Genomic DNA, 23,096 nt, shown 5'->3' with positions numbered 1-23,096 from the left:
CAAGTGAATGGCATGGAAAGTACCTGAGCCATCACCTGCTGCCTCCCAAGGTGCACATTTGCAGGAAGCTGCAATAGGAAATAGAGCCATGACTCAAATTCAGGTACTCTGATATAGAATGTGGGTATCTTAACCACTGGGCCAAATGCCAATCTCTATGTCCTATATTAAAAGTTGTATTAAGGCAGGTGCCACAGCTCACTAGGCTAATCCTCCACCTGCAGCGCTGGCACACCAGGTTCTAGTCCCGGTCGGGGCGCCGGATTCTGTCCCGGTTGCCCCTCTTCCAAGCCAGCGCTCTGCTGTGGCCCGGGAGTGCAGTGGAGGATGGCCCAAGTCCTTGGGCCCTGCACCCGCGTGTGAGACCAGGAGAAGCACCTGGCTCCTGGCTTCAGATCAGCACAGTGTGCCGGCCGCGGAGGCCATTGGAGGGTGAACCAACGGTAAAGGAAGACCCTTCTCTCTGTCTCTCTCTCTCTCTCACTGTCCACTCTGCCTGTCAAAAAAAAAAAAATGTATTAAACATTTGATCTTGCTAATTATTGTGTTTGAGACACAGTGCATATAACATATAAAGATTAATAGCTACTTCTATGCCATGGGCCACAACATACCATTAGAGAGGCTAAATCTTTCCAATTTCTCTGATAAGAATTATGTACACGATTTATGTTTTCTGAAGACAGCAGATTCTGACAATTCTAATAACCAAGGAAAACTGCCATCTTTTAAATTAATTCATTAAGTTTTTTAACTAGTAATAAAGTTTACACAGCAAAAAATAAAATGATACAACATAAAATACAAGGCTACTTCAAAATGCTCATGAAAAAATGAAATTAAAAGATAAGTTTGTGGGAAAAATTTTTGAAATCCATAATTTTTCATAGTACACATTTTTCTGAGCTTTTGGAAGACTCTTACTATGCATGGATTTCAAAAAAATTCTGCATCAAAAATATATTTTAATTTTATTGTCTAAGAATCTCTTGAAGTACCCTCATACATTCACCATAAAGTTTTGGTTAAACAGAAGTGCAACTAACAAAATTAGGTTCCCCACACCTGCATTCCAAAGGGAAAGCATGGCAATATGTTATTGCATAAAACTAGAATACTTTAAAATTAAGAACCTTTGTTCACTATTTCAAAAGTCACTATTAAAAGACTGGCAAGAAAATGGGAGAAAATATTTGTAAATCATATATCTGACAAAAGACTTTTATCTAAAATATATAAACAACTCTCAAAATTCAACAATAAGAAAAATTCAATAGAAATATAAATGCTTGAAGAGGCATGTCAATAAAGAAGATAAACAGTAAACAAATCAGTAAATGGAAAGTATTCTACAAATTAGTAACCAGAGAAAATGGAAATTAAAACCAAAATGAAATACAATTGCAAACCTATTTAATAGCTGAAATTTGAAAGACCAACCACAAGAAGTATTTATAAGGATATGGAGCAACTTACATACTTGGTAAAATAATTCAGAATGAGAGTTGGGTATTTTCTTTAAACATAAAACATACACTTAGCCATACTACCTAGCCATTCCAGTCCTAAGTGTTTACCCAAGAAAATTAAAGCATCTGCTTAAACAATGACTTGCATATAAATGTTTATAACACCTTTGTTTAAAATAGAAACTAGGGGAGTGCCCAATCACAGGTAAATATATAAAGAAAATGTAGTATTATATCTACAAAGTACACCCATGGAAAAGGAACAAAGCACTGACCAGCACAACATGAACAAATCCCAAAATCACTATGTGAAGTGAAAGAATCAAGACCATAAGAGAACACACTGCATGTTACTATTGTATAAAATCTGAGAACATGTAAACTAATATATTAATCCCTCCTTTTCCATAGCCTGGCTTTCTGCAGTTTCAATTACATACACACAGAATCCAAAATATTTACATTCATCTAAATTATTGAGTCCACATTCACATAACTGCTATTGTTAGAACTGTACTCTTTTAGTATTAGCTACTGTTGTTAATCTCACATAGTGCCTATCTTACAAATTAAACTTTATTGTAGGTGTGTATGGTATAGAGAAAAATATAGTAAATACAAGGCTCAGCACTATCCATGGTTTCAGGGATCCACTGGGGAGGAATACTTTATAAATGGACAGAAACAGACCAGTAGTTGTCATCCTGGAGATGGCTTAAAAAAGGAAATCACAAAAAGGCAGTCAAGGGCTTTTGGAAATGACAGACGTGTGTATTATCTTGACTGAAGATATTTTCTGGTTATGCATGTGCTTCTGTAATATGTGTCAAATGTGTCAGTTTATACTTTTAATATGTTCAATTAATTATATGCCAAGTATACTTCATAAAGTTGTTCCTGAAAAGGAAGAAAGTTGCCATTGTAAGTATTTATCTATTTGTCACTGAAATGTAAGCTACATAAATAATTTTTTCATATGTTTGATTAGCTAAGTATCCTCAGTACTGGCACATTTCATGCACTCAAAAATTATTTGATTAATGAATGACAAACACAAAACAAAATAGTATTATAACAAAAAGTAGAGTGTGCATATAATAAAGGTATTAATAATTTCTGTAAGAAATACAGCTTGGTGTCCCTAATATTTCTATTAAGAAATACACAGGGGCCGGTGCTGTGGCGCAGTAGGTAAAGCTGCTGCCAGCAGTCCTGGAATCCCATATGGGCACTGGTTCGAGTCTTGGCTGGTACACTTCCGATCCAGCTCTCTGCTATAACCTGGGAAAGTAGTAGAAGACAGCCCAAGTCCTTGGGTCCCTGTGTTAGGAAAAGAGTGCAGATTGGTGCCTCCTCACACGGGGCACCAAAAATGTTAGGAAAAGAGAGGAGGCAGAATATGAACTTGCAGCCAGACCAAATTTATTCAGAGAAAATAAATCCACAGAGGTTGACCAACTGTCACCATGCTCACAGACCAAACAGTAGGCAAGAGGCCCTGACCCCAGCAGGCTGGGTCCTTTTATATCTTAGGTGGGCAAGGGGTGGGGGTGGGGGAGCAGTAGGTAAGGATGAACTTCCCCATACTAGTTCTTCAGGTTTGGCCCACTGGCTCCCAATCCTGGAGAAGAATGCAGGGAGTGGGGTGGGGAACAATACAGGGTGTGAGATGAAACTGATCTCTTGAAAGAAAGCAGGGGTAACAAGAAACCTAAAATGGCTGAGGCTTATGTCCTTGTTCTATCACCCTGCACCCTTGTGGGAGACCTAGAGGAAGCTCCTGGCTCCTGGCTTTGGACTGGCCCAGCTCCGGCCATTATGTCCATTTGGGGGTAAACCAGCAGATGGAAGATACCCCTCTCTCTCTTTCAGCTTCTGCCTCTCTGTAACTCTGCCTTTCAAATAAATAAATAAATCTTAAAAAAAAAAAAAAAAAAGGATTGCAGGGCTTCTCATTTTAATAACAATAACAGTAAATACATAGTAGTACTCTTTGTCAGACACTATTTTAAGGAAGCAGCAAAATTTATTAATTGCAATAAAACTTTGTAAAGAAGGTTTATCTTTTTCTCATTTTAAGATCGTTTTGTAATAGCTTTGATATAGTAAATATAAATTTTATAGATTAAATGTTGCATCTATCTCAGTTGAATGAATTTTAATAATTTGACAAATATTTTGATATTTAACCTTAATTATATATATGTATTTTACTTTGAAAAGCTCTCCCTAAATAATAGTAATTTATAAATCATTGCTTCATCCAGCCTTGTTGATTACCAAATTTTTATCCTCCTCAACCAGAAAAAGGTGCCATAATTCTTGCTACTTAACTCCACTACATACCAACAAAATGCAATATGTAAGATGAAAACTTTTTTTTGCTACTTGAAGGCAAAAATCATACTAGAAATATTCAGTATTTATTTACTTGAATGATCCACTCAGTCACACTTTCTTCCAATCTTGAAGACAAGTGTAAGTAATTCTATCATCTTTTTCCTTGTGATCTCCTGACTCCAAAGATCCTAACTACTAGTAGTATCTGTAAGCATGGTACAACATCCAGATATTGGGGGGAGGAGGACAAAAACCAGACCACTGATGATTATTTAAAAAGAGTTACCTACTGGCCGGCGCCGCAGCTCACTAGGCTAATCCTCCGCCTTGCGGCGCCGGCACACCGGGTTCTAGTCCCAGTCAGGGCACTGGATTCTGTCCCTGTTGTCCCTCTTCCAGGCCAGCTCTCTGCTGTGGCCAGGGAAGTCTATGATATTATAAAGAACATACGGAAAAAGAGGTTCAAGAGAGGCTTAAATGAAATATGGCATGATTGATAACTGAAACTAACATACCTGAAGGATATATCTCTAACTCTCAAACTTGAGTTTTTTTTAAAACCACAGTTTGGAAGCTGACATTTAGGCTAGTGGTGACATCCTTTGCCCACATCCCTCCCTCTTAATTCTAGTTTTTTGTTAAAGGCAATTCTGGGAGGCCTAAGTAATTGAGTCCCTGCCACCCACGTTGGGAACCTGGGTTGAATTCCTGGCTCCCAGCTTTGACATGGACCTAGCTCTGTTAAAGACATATATCAAAACATGTTATATGTAATAAATAAAACTTTTCAGCATTAAAAAAATTTTAAAAAGTGCATCAGTTACCCACTGTGTGCCAAGTACTCTGTTGTGCAGTTCTACACAACAGTGACAGCATCCTTGCATTCACATTGCTTACAGTATGCAGCAGAGGTTCTCAATATTTTGCCCTCAGGACTCCTTCACAGGTTTACCTTTTGAGGACTAAAATTATCTATGTGGGTAATAGCTACCCAAATTCAGCATATTATATATAAAAGTTAATAATTTCTTAAAATATTTAACCTTTAAGAGTGAATATATTCACATCAAGATTCACTTTCAATTATCTTTATATACAGAAGATCAATTTAGTATATATTAAGTAAAGATTTCAACAGTTTGTACCCACACAGAAACACAAAGTGTAAAGTACTGTTTGAGTACTAGTTGAATGGAATGGGAGAGAGAGCGGGAGAGGGGAGGGTTGCCAAGTGGGAGGGAAGTTATGGGGCGGAAAAAGCCACTGTAATCCAAAAGCTGTACTTTGGAAATTTATATTTATTAAATAAAAGTTAAAAAAGAGTGAATATATTCTATATTAGTATGAGTAAGATCTTTTAAATAAAAATAATACTTCTAAAACAAAGCTTAGTGAGAAGAGTACCATTCTTTTTTTTTTTTTTTTTTTGACAGGCAGAGTGGACAGTGAGAGAGAGACAGAGAGAAAGGTCTTCCTTTGCCGTTGGTTCACCCTCCAATGGCCGCCGCTGCAGCCGGCGCACCGCGCTGATCCTGGCAGGAGCCAGGAGCCAGGTGCTTTTCCTGGTCTCCCATGGGGTGCAGGGCCCAAGCACCTGGGCCATCCTCCACTGCACTCCCTGGCCATAGCAGAGAGCTGGCCTGGAAGAGGGGCAACCGGGACAGAATCCGGCGCCCCAACCGGGACTAGAACCCGGTGTGCCGGCGCCGCAAGGTGGAGGATTAGCCTATTGAGCCACGGCGCCGGCTCAAGAGTACCATTCTTATAATTCCATTTTTACAATTTTTAACAATGCCTGGGTGAAAAGAAAAAATCCTGATTTTCCTATCTGCTATTACTACTCAATCTTGCAATATGTTGTTTAGCTGACGGTATCTAAAGAACAAAAACAGCTTCACACAGATATGCAGTTGGAAGAGGAAGGACTACTTTGGTAGTCATCAGATAACTAAAAAAATTCTTTGATATTATACCAAAGTTCTCTGCAATTGATAGTTTCTCAGTTAGTTTCCATGTAGACCCTGAAAAATCTTGTTTCAATCATACAAGGACTTTATGCATATATTCCATTTTATGATACAGAGTACTTAACATAGAAAAAACATCAATACATATATGACATTAGTGCAACAAGTTTGCAGAAAAGTAGAATTAAAATATAAGTTCTTTTTTTAAATATTTATTTATGTATTTGAAAGGCAGAATGAGAATGAGAATGAGAGAGAGATCTTCCATCTACAGGTTCACTAACCAATAGCTAGGGCCAAAAGAGGCCAAAGCCAGTCAGGAACTCCATCCAGGTCTCATACATGGGTAGCAGGATCTCAAGTAGCCGAACGATCATCAGCAGAGAGTTGGATCAGAAGTGGAATAGCCAACACTCAAACCAGCCCTCAGTGGCTTAACCTGCTGTGCCATAATGCCTGCCTTTCCAAGTTATTTTGATACAAAAATTTTTAAATCATAAATATTAGGTCTATAATAAGATCTATAATAAGTCCATTAAAATATACACTAAAAATTCCTGGATTTCTAAAATTTCAGCATAAAATAAACTTATCCTTTAATTCTATTTTTCCATGACTTTGTTTCAGTACCCTCAGATGCGTGCCGCCACAAACCTTTACAAACAGTTCGACACAAGGAAACTGCCACTTCTCAATACCAGACCTCAATCCCCAATATGTAGAGGAGAAACTCTCCAGGCTGACTTCTGTCACTATTACCATAAAATCAGCAGTTGAGCAGGGAGAGATTGCTCCCTCAGGGTAGAAGTGATGGGAGTCTCTTGCTTAAAGCCACTGGTGGCATTCTGGAGGCATGAGACCCTCCTCACTATGAGACTCATGACTAAAGACTAAGCAGGAATAATTTCATGAGTTTAAAGTTGACAAGTTACCTAGAGCAGTGGAACATTACAAGACATTTACTATTAAAGTATGCCATCAATGCATGAAACTAAATAATTACATAAACAGATTTCTTGGTAACCAGGAGACAATTACTATACAATTTCCATACTGATAAGATTAAACAAAAAACCAACATCCATATAACTAACACATGACATTAGCGTTCATGAATCATAATACATTATTTTACAGACAGATGATGATTTTAGCCTAAATTTTATTATTAAATGTTTAATGGAATTAAGAATGAAGTTGTTTATTTCACATCCAACTCAAGCTCTCACTCTCTAGAGCAGTTTTAGAGCTAGAGAAAGGAAACAATGTTTTCAACTGATTAATTTTGCAACTGAGGTAACAGAATCAGCTCTGACTCTCTAAAGCCCAATGTTTGCTGTACCTTTTAGGTTTGCTGTAAATTTTCTGAAACATCTTTCATTCCTTTTCCATATTAAGTTTTTGTTTCCACCCAGGTTCATGACTTCCAAAGTTATACAACTTACTATTAATAAAAATGACTATTCAGCAACTGAATAATTTCACCCCCAATGTGAAAACTCCAGTCTCCAAAATAATCCAACCAGGAAGTTTCTTAATCCAACCATAATAGAAACTGCAGTATATACCAATGTCAACTCAAATCATCCAAGAAAAATCCTCCTTTTGTATTTATTTAAGCAGTATCTACACTGGTATATATAGCAACCACATTTCCTTGACTGAACCCCAGGTCACATGACCTGAGCCAAAAAACTCTTCCCAACTCAGATGCATTTATAAATATTTGAGAATATAAATAACAAGCCATATAATCCATTGTTAACTTGAAAAGATTAATATTATATCCAATTAAGGTTATCCTAAAAAATGCAAATCTCTAAGAATCTTCCAAAAAAAAAAAAAAAAAAAAAAAAAAAAAACTTTCCCAAACTAATCTAGAAATCCTCGGACAGATCACTAGCTTTGCTAAGGGAGGAAAATGGCTTATCTACAGCATCTAACAACAGCCATAGCTAAGTATCTTGTCAACATTTCACACTACTTGTCACCTTCAGTTACTTGCCAAAAGTGAGAGATTATGCTACTGCTTAAAAGTCAAGAGGTCTAAAATATGGCATATCTTCAACCTCAGGACACCTAACTTGAATTAATGACAAAGATGTTGCCTACCAACAGTGGGTACACATGTGAGGAAAAGCTCCTTCCTGTTTAGTGCTTGTAAAGTTAACTATTATTAAATGTACAGCTGGCAAAGGAATAGAAGCTGACATCTTGATAGAAACATTCCTTTAGCATTTTCCTACTAAATTAAAAAAATTAATTGTTGACAAATAATTTGCCTTATTTAAACCAAAGCTAGATACATTTTAGGAGGAAAATACCACAGATTATCCCTAGAGGTAAATTCTGGATACAGTGTTATACAACCTCAGTATCTTTTATAGGTAAGAAAGAATAAGACAAAAAAAAAAAAAATAATAAGTTCTTCATGATACTCCTCCAAAGACATTCAACATTTCTAAGTTTTATATAAAATGCATATTTTACAATGAATCTGCATGTCAAAAAACTATACTAATATGTCATCAACTATATGTCATCAACTTTTGGTAAAAAGCCTAATATCATGCTGATGGGTCTTAGCTATGCTCATCATAACTTTTCTTAATAATTTGTAGACAAGGTTTGATTACCAAAATGTTTCAGAGAAATGACTGAGCATGTTAAGAATTAGATATTATGTAATAATTAAGATATAATGACTAGACATTCCAAGAGAAATCAAAAATGGCTACATATTTTTACTGTATTTTAGAATAAGTATATTCAGGAACACATACCTGATATAGGAGGGTTTTCTGAGGCAAAGGGGGAGATCGTTCTTCATACATAGGAGGTGGCTTATGTGTGGGTGGAAGGTCAATCCTGCATTAAAAAGGGTTGGATAAGGTGACTGTCAAATTTAGGGAAAAAAAGAAAGCAAAAGAACCAAAATTTCAAGGTTCTCATAAACTTTGAGGATATTTTTTTACAATACATAAATACATAATTTTATCCTAGTCTACATGTTTAATTCAGTTCTTGTATTTCCTTTCATCTATCAAAGATTTTTCCAATGTTTATGATCAAGCTAGTTGATGGTTAAAGAAGAAATTCACACAGAAGGCTTTTTTTGAAAATTATAATTAAGTAATTTGGCATAGGACCACTTTTTCACATTTAACTTTGCCTACCAAGATTTTAAAGACAGTCAAATATGTGTCTCATTACATTTCGTTCCAACGTGGCATAAAAGTACTTTAAAAGATTGTATCTTAAATGACAAAAAGTTTATAATGTATTTTAAATGCTTCTAAAACTGATTTTCAAAAGGCTTCATCATTTAGAATATTTACCACACAATCTAAGATTTGTAATCTACATATATAAATCTTGCCACCTGAAATAAACAAAGGGAACATTATATTCTCAAGGAAGGCACTTATTTTTTCCAAAATGACCTAATTTATAAAACAAAAATCATATTTTCATACATATCAAATAGTTATAAAAATAAATTTAATTATAACTTATAGACCTCTGTAATTTAGAAAATTACATATACCCACACTTTTGAAAATTACAGATTTTTTCAGTACTTTTAATTAGTAAATGAAGATTATCTTTACTAAAGGATAAAGGGAGTCAAAGCTACAGATGAAGTAATAAATCCTCTGTAGTCTGACAATTTTTAAGAGCATAAAGTAAAACTTTATATGAACAGAATCCAAACAATAAATAAAATGGTTACATGAATTTATTAGCCTACTAGTAAAATATGTTTTAAGACCATAGAAAAGGCTCAGATAATCTGGGAACCAACATGATGCTGACAACATGCTACTAACTCTTGAAAAACTCCAGTGTCACAGGTATTACTGTGCAAGAATACTTTGCTGTCCTTTGTACAAAATAGCTGTTTCTTTTTGTCTAATGAAAATCACAGCAAAATTTACAGCTTTGAGGGGCCACAGGCTGTTTAGGTAAGAAATCAGGCTTACAGAAGTAAAAAGAATTGTTCACAGTCATAACTACTAATTTGACTATGAGGGGCCATAGGTTGTTTAGGTAAGAAAATTATGTAAGTAAAAGGAATTGTTCACGGTCATACTACTAATTTGACTATGATAAAGCTGAAACTGATTCTGATGTGTTTTAAATCCACAGAGACCACTGCTATAATTGTGTCATAATAGAGAGCAGAGATATATACAAAGCATTTATAAGTATAAAAGAAATATACTCTTTAAAAGCTAGGCTGTGGCTTTAATATTAAAAACTAATAACTGCTCAAAAATAATGCCATATATATAGAATTTTTTATAAAACATTAATTTGTTCTATCCTCATCACAACAAGCTAAGTAGGTACAGTATGATTCACATTTCACTTATGAAGCACCAAAGCTATCAATGTAATTAAGAGACTCCAAACGTTGCCCCATTTGATTCATTTGAAACAAGGTGCAATTTAGGACTTTCAATTCTAATTCAATGATTAGGTGAAAGAATTATTTATTCTTTAAAGAAATGATGCCTATTTTATAATCACCCAGTATTTTTCTTAATGAAAAAAAAAAAAAAACAAAACTTTAAAACTCAATCTATTTAGGGGCTAACGCTGTGGCGTAGCAGGAAAAGCCGCTGCCTGCAGTGCTGGCATCCCATATGTGCTCCAGTTCGAGTCCCGGCTGCTTCACTTCCAATCCAGCTCTCTGCTATGGCTAGGGAAAGCAGAAGATGGCCCAAGTCCTTGGGCCCCTGTATCAGTGTAGGAGACCTAGAAGCTCCTGGCTCCTGGCTTTGGATCAGCACACCTCCAGCCATTGCAGCCATCCGGAGAGTGAACCAGCGGATGGAACACTTCTCTCTCTGTGTAACTCCAACTTTCAAATAAATAAGTAAATCTAAAAACTCAATCTATATAATAATTCTTAGTAGCTGACAAGCATACACACTTAAGAAGTAATTAAAATTTCTAAAATATTTTTATATTTGTTTTTCAAAAACTACTTACTTCAACAGAGGCCCACTTTGCTATTCAGAAGGCAGAACAACATAAAGTATCATTATGCTGCCATTTAGAAGGATGTCTAATATGCTATTGTGTAAAATATATCCAATATATTTGTCTCCAGCAGCCCCTTGATATTGTCCATTTATCAAGAGTAGTTTGAGACATTTGGACCAAGTATGGTCATTTAACAAAAGTAATATAATCTTCATTCCATCCTTTGGACTCTATGTATGTGTAGCTGTAAAGAGACATATAAAGACCAATGGATAATGAATACGCACAGTTGAAAACAGGCAGAAAAGTTACCTACACTTTGTCAAGATAGGATGGTCTCTTTTTCCTTGGAGTCAGCAGCACAGTCATAAAGATCGCAATGATAAAAAGGGCAAGAACAGCTCCAATTACAGCTCCAGCAACTGCTATAGAAGAGGTCTGCTTAAATGGAACATCTGTAAAGTAACAAAGATTAGTCTTTTCAAACAATTTTAAAGAGTTTATGATATTGCATATTTTACTTTCTACAATGTGCAGAGACTGCATGATTGAAGTATCTTATCCTACTGCCAGCCCAGAGGAACCCAAATTTGACTGATTAATTTTTTACCATTATGCTAACACCCTTTTCTCCTTCTACCTGAGCACCCAGCTTTGTGTCCTTCAAATTATGAAAAGGATAGCCCTAGTCAGTCATCAACAAGTAAATCTATTCCTGTGGTCAGAGAATGTGTGAAGGAGAAAGGATTAAGAATGAAAACAATTACTCTAAAAGGTGACAAAAATATTACTGTTCTTCAAGACTAGACCAAGAATACAGATACTTACCATTTTTATTCTATGAAAATTTAAAAAAATCTATTGAAGAAGCCAAAAGCCTTCAAGGGAAGATAAAACAACAACCAAATACAACGTATATTACCTAATCAAAGAAGTGACAATGAACACAGTAAAACTTTTAAATGCTTTAAAGCAACATTTTAAAATAGGAGTAAACATTCTAAAACAGTACTCATTGCGTGAAATTTCCCTAATTCATGTATAACTAATAAAAAGTACACTGAACATATCATCTTTACTACAAAATTAAATGTAAATTCTTTCCTATCTCCTGGCTATAGGCACACTAAATCATTTCTGAATACCAATTTCCCTTCCCCAAACCACGTTTTCTAAAATGTAAAAGAAATACGTAGCAATCAGCATTTTCACACACTTTTAAAACTGGTCACTTTATTTCATTAACTACCCCCTCAAAAAAGGAATCTACTAAAATTATCCCATTTAACTATGCATTTGAAAATATAACTATTAAGGGATATGACAAAACTATCGATCTCTGAGTATTATTTTGGCAATCTCAGCCATACTAAATCCACCAGTTAAATTTTGTGGGATGATTCATAATTAACAAAGTTCCTTCACATACATGATTTTGTTAACTAACCAATAACAGCTATTGAAGACAATATTCTATAAATGAAAATACTACAGGTCTTAAATGAAAGATCTCTGTGAGTGAGATCACAGTAGAAAGAACGGGCCATCAAAGAAAGAGGTGCCTTTCTCTGAAGGGAGGAGAGAACTTCCACTTTGACTACGACCTTGTCTAAATATGATTAGAGTCGGTGAACTCAAAAAGCTTCCATAGCCTTGGCAACTCATGACTAGAGCCTAGGGAGATTACTGACACCATAAACAAGAGTGTCAAATTGTTAAGTCAACAACAGGAGTCACTGTGTACTTACTCCTCATGTGGGATCTGTCCTTAGTGTGTTGTCCAATGTGAAGTAATGCTATAACTAGTACTGAAACAGTATTTTACACTTTGTGTTTCTGTGTGGGTGCAAACTGATGAAATCCTTACTTAATATATACTAAATCGATCATATGTATATAAAGATAATTGAAAATGAATCTTGATGTGAATGGAATGGGAGAGGGAGCAGAGATGGGAGGGATGCGAGTGGGAGGGAAGTTATCGGGGGGGAAAGCCATTGTAATCCATAAACTGTACTTTGGAAATTAATATTTAATAAATAAAAGTTTAAAAAAAAAGAAAATACTACAGGTCTGAAGTTAAATAATCTGCCCAAGGTCATTGAATTAATGGGCAGTAAAGAACACAGTGAACTAAAAGACTGGGATAGGATATAAACTTTCCCACACCTTTGTAAAAATTATTTTCTTTGACAACATCTAATATAGACTTGCCTTTTGTCTATTTGGTAATGAAGAATTCTCAGTTTTCACTAAATTAACATATTCACAAATATTCAAATTACTTACTCTTAAGTAGCTACAATTATTGTTAGGATCCAGATGTAGCAAATTTAAATTAAGCACTATCAGGTCTGAAATATATATTACCTACGTACCATCATAGTATTTCTATGCTTATGAATATATATTTAATTATTTCCCAACTACTATAAAAATATGAATCACATGGTGTTTCACATTACTAAAAGTAATGTTTTATTTTCTCTGTAACTATTAAAATTTCTCTAGTATACTAACAAGCCTTGGTTTATTTACTAGAGGGTTACCTTGTTAGGATCATTCTAGACTAAAATTCTTATGAATACAAGTCACCTACTTCAATTTTTTTCAAACCTTGAATAGAATCTAAAATTAGTGAAATAGCACACAATTAATTATTCTTAAACATTATAGCCAACTCAGGCAATTCATATTGCTACCCTCATCTGCTAACACAGTCTTGGTTTGTCTATTGTTGCTTATTTCTCCAGTCCTTATCTCCATTTGAAAATATGCTAGATGAGAAAAAGATTAGAAATCTAGTGCAGTTCAATATTACTTTGCACTTGTAAATGTGAAAAATAGATATGAGAATACTTACAAATAACCTATTCTACACCATAATTTGATGAGAAAATTAATATCACATATATAGTAATACTTCCAAACTTACTTTTCAAAAGTTTACTTTGAATAGAATTAGCCTAAATTAAGACTTTCAATCTACAAATAATCATAAATTAATCAGACCTGCCATCTCCTTCAAGAAAGCCTTTCATCATGGAATGCCAAGACACCCTGGCAAAACAAAAAAAAAGGGGGGGGTTGGGGGGGACCAAGTGAAAGATCTCTGTGAGTGAGATCCCAGTAGAAACAACAGGCCGTCAAAGGAGGTACCTTTCTCTGAAGGGAGGAGAGAACTTCCACTTTGACTATGACCTTGTCTAAATAAGATCAAAGTTGGTGAACTCAAATGGCTTCCATAGCCTTGGCAACTCATGACAAGAGCCTAGGGTGATTACTGTCACCATAAACAAGAGTGTCAAATTGTTAAGTCAACAACAGGAGTCACTGTGCACTTACTCCTCATGTAGGATCTCTGTCCTTAATGTGTTGTTCAATGTGAATTAATGCTATAATTAGTACTCAAACAGTATTTTATACTTTATGTTCTGTGTGGGTGCAAACTGTTGAAGTCTTTACTTAATATATACTAAATTGATCTTCTGTATATAAAGATAATTGAAAAGGAATCTTGATGTGAATGGAATGGGAGAGGGAGGAGATGGGAGGGTTGCGGGTGGGAGGGAAGTTATAGGGGGTAAAAGCCATTGTGATCCATAAACTGTACTTTGGAAATTTATATTTACTAAATAAAAGTTTTAAAAAAAAGCCTTTCATTTAATTTTAGCAACAGTCTGCAATTTAATGGTGTTTTGTTAGATATTAAAGCATATTCATGTAACTTTTAGCATCTTAAAATAATTACCAACTTAAAATAGTTGCTTTTAATATGATGAAGTAATTCTCATGTCTTAAACAGATACAATTTTTAAACATTTTAATTATGACCTGCTAATCCAATTCTGTTATATTACTTTTTTTTTTTTTTTTTTTTTTTTTTTTTTTTTTTTGGACAGGCAGAGTGGACAGTGAGAGAGAGAAAGAGACAGAGAGGAAGGTCTTCCTTTTGCCGTTGGTTCACCCTCCAATGGCCGCCGCGGCCAGCACGCTGCGGCCGGCGCACCGCACTGATCCGATGGCAGGAGCCAGGTGCTTCTCCTGGTCTCACATTGGGTGCAGGGCCCAAGGACTTGGGTCATCCTCCACTGCACTCCCTGGCCACAGCAGAGAACTGGCCTGGAAGAGGGGCAACCAGGACAGAATCCGGTGCCCCGACCGGGACTAGAAGCCAGTGTGCCGGTGCCGCAAGGCAGAGGATTAGCCTATTGAGCCGCGGCGCCGGCCGTTATATTAGTCTTAAAGCATTTAGATCTAGGATGTTCTGAACAAGAGTTAACCATGTACACATGACATTTCCTTCTATCATAATACAGGCATCTTTATTTCACCTGGTTCCATTAATTCATTCTTTATGCACACGTATCATTTTTTGAGCATACCTCTTCATAGTTTCAGAATAGGCAGGTAAGTGCTGAAATGAGCAATTAGAAAAATGAGGCATGAATCCATTTACTGACTGGATAATATACTGCACATAGGAAAATTGTTAAATATATATGGGCTATATTTCATATTTCCTTTTTTGATTATAGCTGTAATTGAGAAGAAAGATGTAATATATTTAAAGGTATTAGTATTTTGAGGATATTGAATTGAACATCAGTATGAAATAAAAAGAGGTGCAATCATTTGAATTCATGCCAAAGTATTCTGATGAAAACTGAGAATTATAGTCTTAAACACTGCCTCTGCACACACACAAAAATACAAACTATTTAGACTCTATTCCAATAAAACCACTACAAGGGAAAAAAAAAAATTAGAGGAGTACATACAGAGAACTTAGCACTTTTAAATGCTAAACTGGTTTACTGGGTGACTGACATGAAACCAACACTACCATCAACTAAGGAAATGTTCTACTAAATCTAATGGCAGGCTTACAAGTAGCAGAAAACAAAGACAAGAGAATTAAAATATTTATCATTAAAAATTCTTGCATGTGTCTATAAAAAAAAGCTTGCTGTTATCACAGCAGCTATTGTAACCCACATTCATTGGAAATTTATCTTCAAAAGGCAGACTACTAATAATTAAAGATATTACACATGTCTTCTGAGGAAATGTTCAAAAATTAGGTATACATCATACTAAAACATTTAATAGAGATATAAGAAATATATTTGGGGGGGAAACACATAGATGGTTAACTTTCATAGACACTAAACTAGGTGAAACCAACTATTGTCCTGATACAAGTGAATATAAAAGTGATGGCTATTTAAGCATATGTGCACACCTAATACACATCTTAAATGTACACAACAGTGTCCTCCTTTCTCTTCAGTAGCTTTGACAAAACTTCAGTGATGACATCATGATTCAAAGATTAATGTGATGGACTACAAGTCAAACTTCCTCTTATTTGTTCTCATACTATATACCATTGTTTTACCATTTTTTTCCATACACTCATTTTTCATTAGCCCCTTTTCAATAGCCCCTTTATCTTCTCATTATCACATCTGAGCCTTTATAACCATCCAAATATTTATCTCTTTTTAAAAATAAAAGTGCTCTGAATTTGGGTCTGATCAGTCTCCTCAACCTCTCATCCAACAAATTACCAAGTATCGTTATGTGCCAACCATTGTGCAATTTAAAAATGCAAGGATGTTTTACAGTCTTGAATCCTCATAAAAGGGAGCAAAATGGGTCACAGAATTCATGAAATATAATAATCCAATGAATGTAAAATACTACCACTCATCTTTTTTAAAGGGCATTTAATATAATGTTTACCAGAATATAACACACAGATAGGCACTGATGGCTTTGCTTGTTCCACTCTGTCAGGTGTTCAACTGCCACAAAGGGCATCTACAGTATCCTATGAGAAGAATTGAGCTGGAATAGTTCTGGAACTAAATCAAGCAGACACATACAGCATCACTTAGTTATTCCTTTTCAGCATAATCTATATTCCATGACACATGAAAGCTCAGCTCAATAAACTGATATAAAAATTTAGCCAACATTTACAATGCAGAGGAGGAATTACATGGGTGTCCCATGTGACAGCTGAATACTTGACACATGGACCAAGGGAGTGTTATCAGTGCTTAATCCATATGTTATATACTAGTACATACTTATTCCTAATAAATGTGATTCTGACAAAGAATTGGTAAAATAAAGATAGCACTAGTAACACATGTACAAATAACACTAAAAACTAGCAATATAAATAGTTCTACTCCTAGTATATGAATATCAGTTATATTATGAAATAAAACCATAGCAATCTAGTAAGATGTGACAAGCAAAGAGATTCAAATAAATAAGGCAACTGACTAAAATATTTACATTCACTCATTAACAATAAACCTCATATCCAACCATGATAGCTAACATGAGGGTAATATTATTCGGATTACCAAGACGCTGAAAAATCATGCATTTTGAACATAAAGAAAAACTCTGAAAACAGTGGTTGAGATAAAAACTGTTCACTTCCCCAACAATGTACTTCTTCTATTTGAACTTGTTTTCAAGAAATAGCATTTTAGTTAGCACACTTAAAAACTCTCTACTGACACACACTGAACATGCAATCAGATGTTTGAAACAGTGAATCCAAAGGTATAAAATTAAATTAAACAAGTGAAGCACAATCATGTGGTTTTCTCAAAAACGTCATAGTAAAAATGTTAACTTTTCAAATAAAGCACATATTGCTTCCCGTATTACGGTGTTAAGTAAGAAAAAGCATTAATACTTTCAGAGCATTTTCAGTTATAATTTCCATTTCTATTTTATAATGCATTAGCCCACTGCTATAAAAATGGACATGTAATTGGACTACATACTAATTTTTAACTGATAGTCAAAAGAACTTTCATTAGTCTGGAAAAGACAGGTAGAAACCAGATTAAAATGTGAAGTTACGGTAGACTTAAGTTGATCTAAAAGAATACAGGCAGTCATCAATAATTCTAAAGAAGGAAATTTCATAAATCATTTGAGCTGGATCTTTACTTGTGTGGACAAATGGGGAAAGGTAACTTTAGACATATTCAGACATCAAAGCACATGGTGCTTTTTTTAAAACCAAAATTAACACTAAACAGATCTAGACTCTAACAGGCTAACTATTAACAGATCCAGACATTGAGTATCAGATGGCTCCCAAATTCAGAGCTTTACAAAAGTCGGCATTCTGTGCCTTCTGATGGGAGAATATACCCTATGAAGTAATCTTGTCCCCCAAATTAAACCTGAATCTAATCCCAAGTTCTAGACTCCACTATCAATTTAAAGATGACACAGGATGATTCATATGGGTGAAATTGGCACAATCCAAACTGGGAAACTGTAAGAAAAATGAAATTGTTTTCTAAACAAATAAATTGCAAGGGAAAAATGAGGGGTGGGCAGGGGATGGCACCGATTAAATGGCATTTCTAGCAAACAAAGTATATGGATCATACTCAGATCCAGACAAAACCTGAAAAAAATCTTCTGTTGTATATAAAGATAACTGAAAATGAATTTTGTGAATGGAATGGGAGAGGGAGCAGGAGATGGGAGGGGTTGCGGGTGGGAGGGAAGTTATGGGGTGAAAAAGCCACTGTAATCCAAAAGCTGTACTTTAGAAATTTATATTTATTAAATAAAAGTTAAAGAAATTTTGGTCTTATAAATTATTGATATTAATAAATTATGAATTTCTTCTACAACAATTATATCATGGTTAGTTTTCAAAATGTCCTTATCCTTTAGAATTAAATACTGATTTATATTTAAAGAAGTAGTAATGGCAAAAGAGCTTACGTGGGTATGGGTATAAATGAAACAACATTGATCAAGAACTGATAGTAACTGAAGATGAGGTTAATTTATTCACTCTATTTTTGTACAATTTTCCATAAACTCTAAAAAAAAAAAAATGGGAACGTGTTCAAAGCATCTAGAGTCAGTTATTTTCCTGACTTTTGGAAAACAGTGTCTCTTCATAACTGGATTTTCCAAAATGTTTCTCATACCTGAGATTCTACAGGTAGATGCCATGTGCATGCAGAAATATTAAATAGGCATGTAAGGAAGTGAGGCCTCCAGTTATTCTGAAGTTTTGAGAATCATTTGTATTTTTTAATTTATCATTCTAAAACTCATGTTTTAGTCTGTTTCAATCATTAGCACCCAGCCAGAACCTATTAACTGAAAGGTATCATTGCATATATATTAACTAACTAAAAGGCATTGAAATATATCTTGTCCCCCTATTGAAGCATGTTTTATGCTTCTAAAATGAAATGGGTAAGAATAACTATTACCATCGTTCAAGAAAAGACTATTAAACATACATACAATAAAAGCTTTTTTGTAAGCAAAACTAACTTTCAAACTCTTGACAGAAACCTATCTCTACTTAAGTCAAAGAACAGATAAGAAACAGTTTTAAAACATGAAACTTGATGTATGCTGTACACTATTCCAAAGACTCTCTTATGCATTTTTGAGGGTATACCATGAGAGGATCTCGAAATTCCATTCAAATTGTATGGTTTATTTTTTTTTTTATTTTATTTTTTTGACAGGCAGAGTGGACAGTGAGAGAGAGAGACAGGTGAGAAAGGTCTTCCTTTGCCGTTGGTTCACCCTCCAATGGCCGCCGCGGCCAGCGCGCTGCGGCCGGCGCACCGCGCTGATCCGATGGCAGGAGCCAGGAGCCAGGTGCTTTTCCTGGTCTCCCATGGGGTGCAGGGCCCAAGCACCTGGGCCATCCTCCACTGCACTCCCTGGCCACAGCAGAGGGCTGGCCTGGAAGAGGGGCAACCGGGACAGAATCCGGCGCCCCGACCGGGACTAGAACCCGGTGTGCCGGCGCCGCTAGGCGGAGGATTAGCCTAGTGAGCCGCGGCGCCGGCCAAATTGTATGTTAATCACAAAACAGTTGCTGCATTTTTTAAAATAAAGTTTAGAGAAAACATACAATTTAAAATGTCAAAAAGATGCAGTGAAAATGATTACACAAATCATTCAAAATACTGTTATTTCTAATCAAAACTCACAAACAGTAAGTAAACATTGTTAAAGGGCAAGATCAATATCTCATGAAATGTGTTCATTTCAAAGTGAAAGTCAATGGTCATCTCTTGATATCCACAAGAAATATTCAAACCCCTTTGATAAAATGGTGTATTATTTGCACATGTCTTACGTACATCTCCCACATACTTTAAATCATCTCCATATTACTTACAATATCTAACATGTAAATGCTTTGTAAATACTTGTTACACTGCTTAGGAAATAATAACAAGAAAAAAATGCCTATACATGATCAGTACAGATGGAAACCTTTCTCAGATGTTTTCTAATGTTATTCACATGTATATGAAATACGAATTAAATGGTTAATATCATATTCTCAGAACTGTACCTATGAACTACATTTAATCTATTCTCTTTGTGTTAATATTACGATAACATGAAAAAGTCTCAAAAAAATGTTTAAGTGATTAAAAATTTTTAAAATTTAAAAAAATCAAAGTTTAATGACTAACACCTAATTCTATGTGCTCTCTGAAACTTTAACTGTATCCTTAATATGGTATTAGTCTTGTCCGAGAAAAGAAATAAAGTAGGCTCTAATTCTCTACTTTGATAGCTAAATGTGGAATAAACACAGGACAGAATATTATTCCATCATCAAAAAGAATGTAATCCTGACATCTACAGCAAAGGATGGAACTGGAGTTCATTAAGTGAAACAAGCTAGACAAAGAAAGGCAAATGCAGTGTGCTCTCTCTCATATGTGGAAGCCAAAGAAGAAAAGGTCAATTTGAAATCAGAAAAGTGATTACTAGAGAATGGATAGGATGGTTGGGGAGGCACAGATAGTGGTAGGATAAAGGAACCAAAAACACTGTTGGATGAAAAGTAATAGGTTCCAGAGTCACACAGCACAGTGGTGTGACAAGAGATCACAAAAACGTGTCACAGACTGTAATAACACTGGAGGCAAGGAGCTGGCAAGCACCAAACATGGAAGAATGGTAAGGAGAAGGGAGGTCAAATGTCTTATTTGTTCAGTTCACACATTAGTTGAAATATTTCATTGTGTTAATTAAAAAAAAATAAAGGAAAATAGGCTACATCCACACATGCAAACACACACACTAGAAAATACCATAATGAGAACAAAGAACATAATACATAGTCATAGGTTCATTACAGAAATATACTTCTGAAGATTTTTTTAAACTTTTATTTAAAAATTAGTTGCATGGTTATTAGGAATAACACCTAGTATGTAAGTTGAGAAAGCAAGAAAAAAAAAGAAATGAGATGAGATGAGATGAGATGAGATGAGATGAGATGAGATGAGAAGAGAAGAGAAGAGAAGAGAAGAGAAGAGAAGAGAAGAGAAGAGAAGAGAAGGAAAGAGAGAGAGAGAGAGAGAAAGAAAAAGAAAAAGAAAAAGAAAAAGAAAAAGGAAGGGAGGGAGGGAGGGAGGGAGGGAGGGAAGGAAGAAGAGAGAGAGAGAGAAAGAAAGAAAATAAATTAGATTACCACAGGTACAAACTAAAATTAAACCCCAACTCAATCTACCCAAAATTTGAGAAAGAACCTTTTTATGAACAGTATATTTCGAATTAGCAAGTATACAGGAAAAACAATTCAATCTATTCTACTATTAAAATTAAAAATTCAATCTAGGTACCATTTTCCTTTCTTGTATTTTACACTAATTACTTCCATATTTGTCAAAAACAAAGTGAATCTCAAATAGATGTTTTCACATACAAAATCACTAAATTATCTCAATTTTTACACTTACACACTGAACTTCCTACAGTCTCTTAATGCATGATATGTAGCCAGCCTGATAAACTTGCCTGTGTTTAGCTATCAGAAGCAATATTTACTACTAAAAAAAATCTTAATTGTTTCTTTAATTAGATTAATCAAAAAGAAACCTATTAGGCACATGATAAAAATCAAACCTTTCAACTATAGAAGTATTATTATTACAGTTAATCTCTAGCTTATTGAAGTTCCAATGTATTTTAATAAAAATGGCAGAAAAGAGTTACATTCATCTTCACTGTATTAATGAAATATTTTAACCATTATCAAGGAAAACCGTAAAGCGAATACAAAAATGCAAAAACCATTTAAAACATATGAAAGAAATATATAAACAAAAAAGAGTAAAAATACTCATTCATCTTTTCCAAGAATACAGTAGGACTCTCATACATACTTATCAATTTGCTGTGTACATTACTGGTATTCAAAAAATTAATTTAATAAAACTATTTAATATGACTATTCATGTATGCAAACATGTCTGTATGTACAGTAAACATACATAAAGTTCTAATAAACAACAGTGCAATGCTTCCAAAGTCTTAAGCCCTAATACCGGATTCTTAAAATTTGGAAACTTCCCAGTTTGCCAAATTATTTATATTAATGATACAGAATACATTAAATACTCACTTGTGGATTTCTTGCTGCCCTCTGCCACAAAAACAAAAACAATAATCAAGTGCACAGCTAGTCATAAAGGAAAAGGAAGTTCAAAATCATTAAGTAGATATTTTTTAAGTGTAGTTCTTGAAAGACATCTTCAAATGGAGATTTATACATAATCCTAAATGAGATTATTCTGCTTAGATTAATACAGTATTTCAAACTGTTATTTCTAAAGAGAAAATTCTAATTTAAAAAGCCACAAATTTGTATCTTTCATGGAAAGAAATTCTTGACCTATCATCTGGTGGCCATATGATCTGTGATATTTAAATAAAAAATAGTCACTTCAATCATAGCGTAGTATTAAGAAAGGATTCTTCCAATGGTGTTGCCCAAAGTCTTACTATTTTCATATATACGTCATTAACCATATCAAAACTCAGATATTTTTAAAGAAGCTATCAGTGACCTTTACTTAATTTCATTCCTTAACATGACATAGTCTGTAACCCAGTGTTTGGGAAGAGAAATAAAATGTTTCTAATTTCCACAAAATATTCCTAGTTTAAAAAAAAAAAGGAAACTAGTAAATATTCACTTAAAAGAAAGCTTTTTATGACTTGCAACATTCCACCAACCTTAGAATTCTATCTTCTAAAACACAGGCTTGATGAGAATTGAAAGCATGGTGGTTAGGAGGGTTAAAAAAGTATTTACTTTTGCTTTTCATTAAAAAAATAATTTATTTATAATTCTCTTACTCACTTTCACTTCATTTCCCTGGCAAACATTTATCCTACACAGTACTTTTTTTCAAATGAATCATCAATACAAAAACATTCTTTGGGCTTCAAAACAGCTGTGTTACAATTTTACAGAACTCCACTACAGAAG

The 23,096-nt window shown here is 34.6% G+C and overlaps 1 protein-coding gene across 3 annotated transcripts in view; it reads right to left on the bottom strand.

Moving 5' to 3' along the window:
• The window catches only part of NECTIN3 (nectin cell adhesion molecule 3), a 149,938-nt gene that overhangs the window by 52,103 nt on the left and 74,739 nt on the right, over window positions 1–23,096 (bottom strand). For 2 of the 3 annotated variants that reach the window (XM_089330752.1, XM_051819060.3), the window contains exons 6-7: window positions 11,085–11,223; window positions 8,560–8,644 (exon numbers count right to left, since the gene is read on the bottom strand). In XM_089330752.1, the coding sequence (XP_089186878.1) occupies window positions 8,560–8,644; window positions 11,085–11,223 (224 nt within the window). Of the gene's footprint in view, window positions 1–1,396; window positions 2,367–8,559; window positions 8,645–11,084; window positions 11,224–23,096 lie in introns of those variants that run through there. The other variant, XM_051819061.3, reaches the window with a different exon arrangement.

The sequence above is a fragment of the Oryctolagus cuniculus genome, chromosome 4 (assembly GCF_051225735.1).
Source record: "Oryctolagus cuniculus isolate XC-2025 breed Fujian yellow rabbit chromosome 4, ASM5122573v1, whole genome shotgun sequence".
Taxonomy (NCBI): domain Eukaryota; kingdom Metazoa; phylum Chordata; class Mammalia; order Lagomorpha; family Leporidae; genus Oryctolagus; species Oryctolagus cuniculus.
Note: the sequence above shows the minus strand (reverse complement) of the source record. Positions and strands in the feature narration are given on the sequence as shown.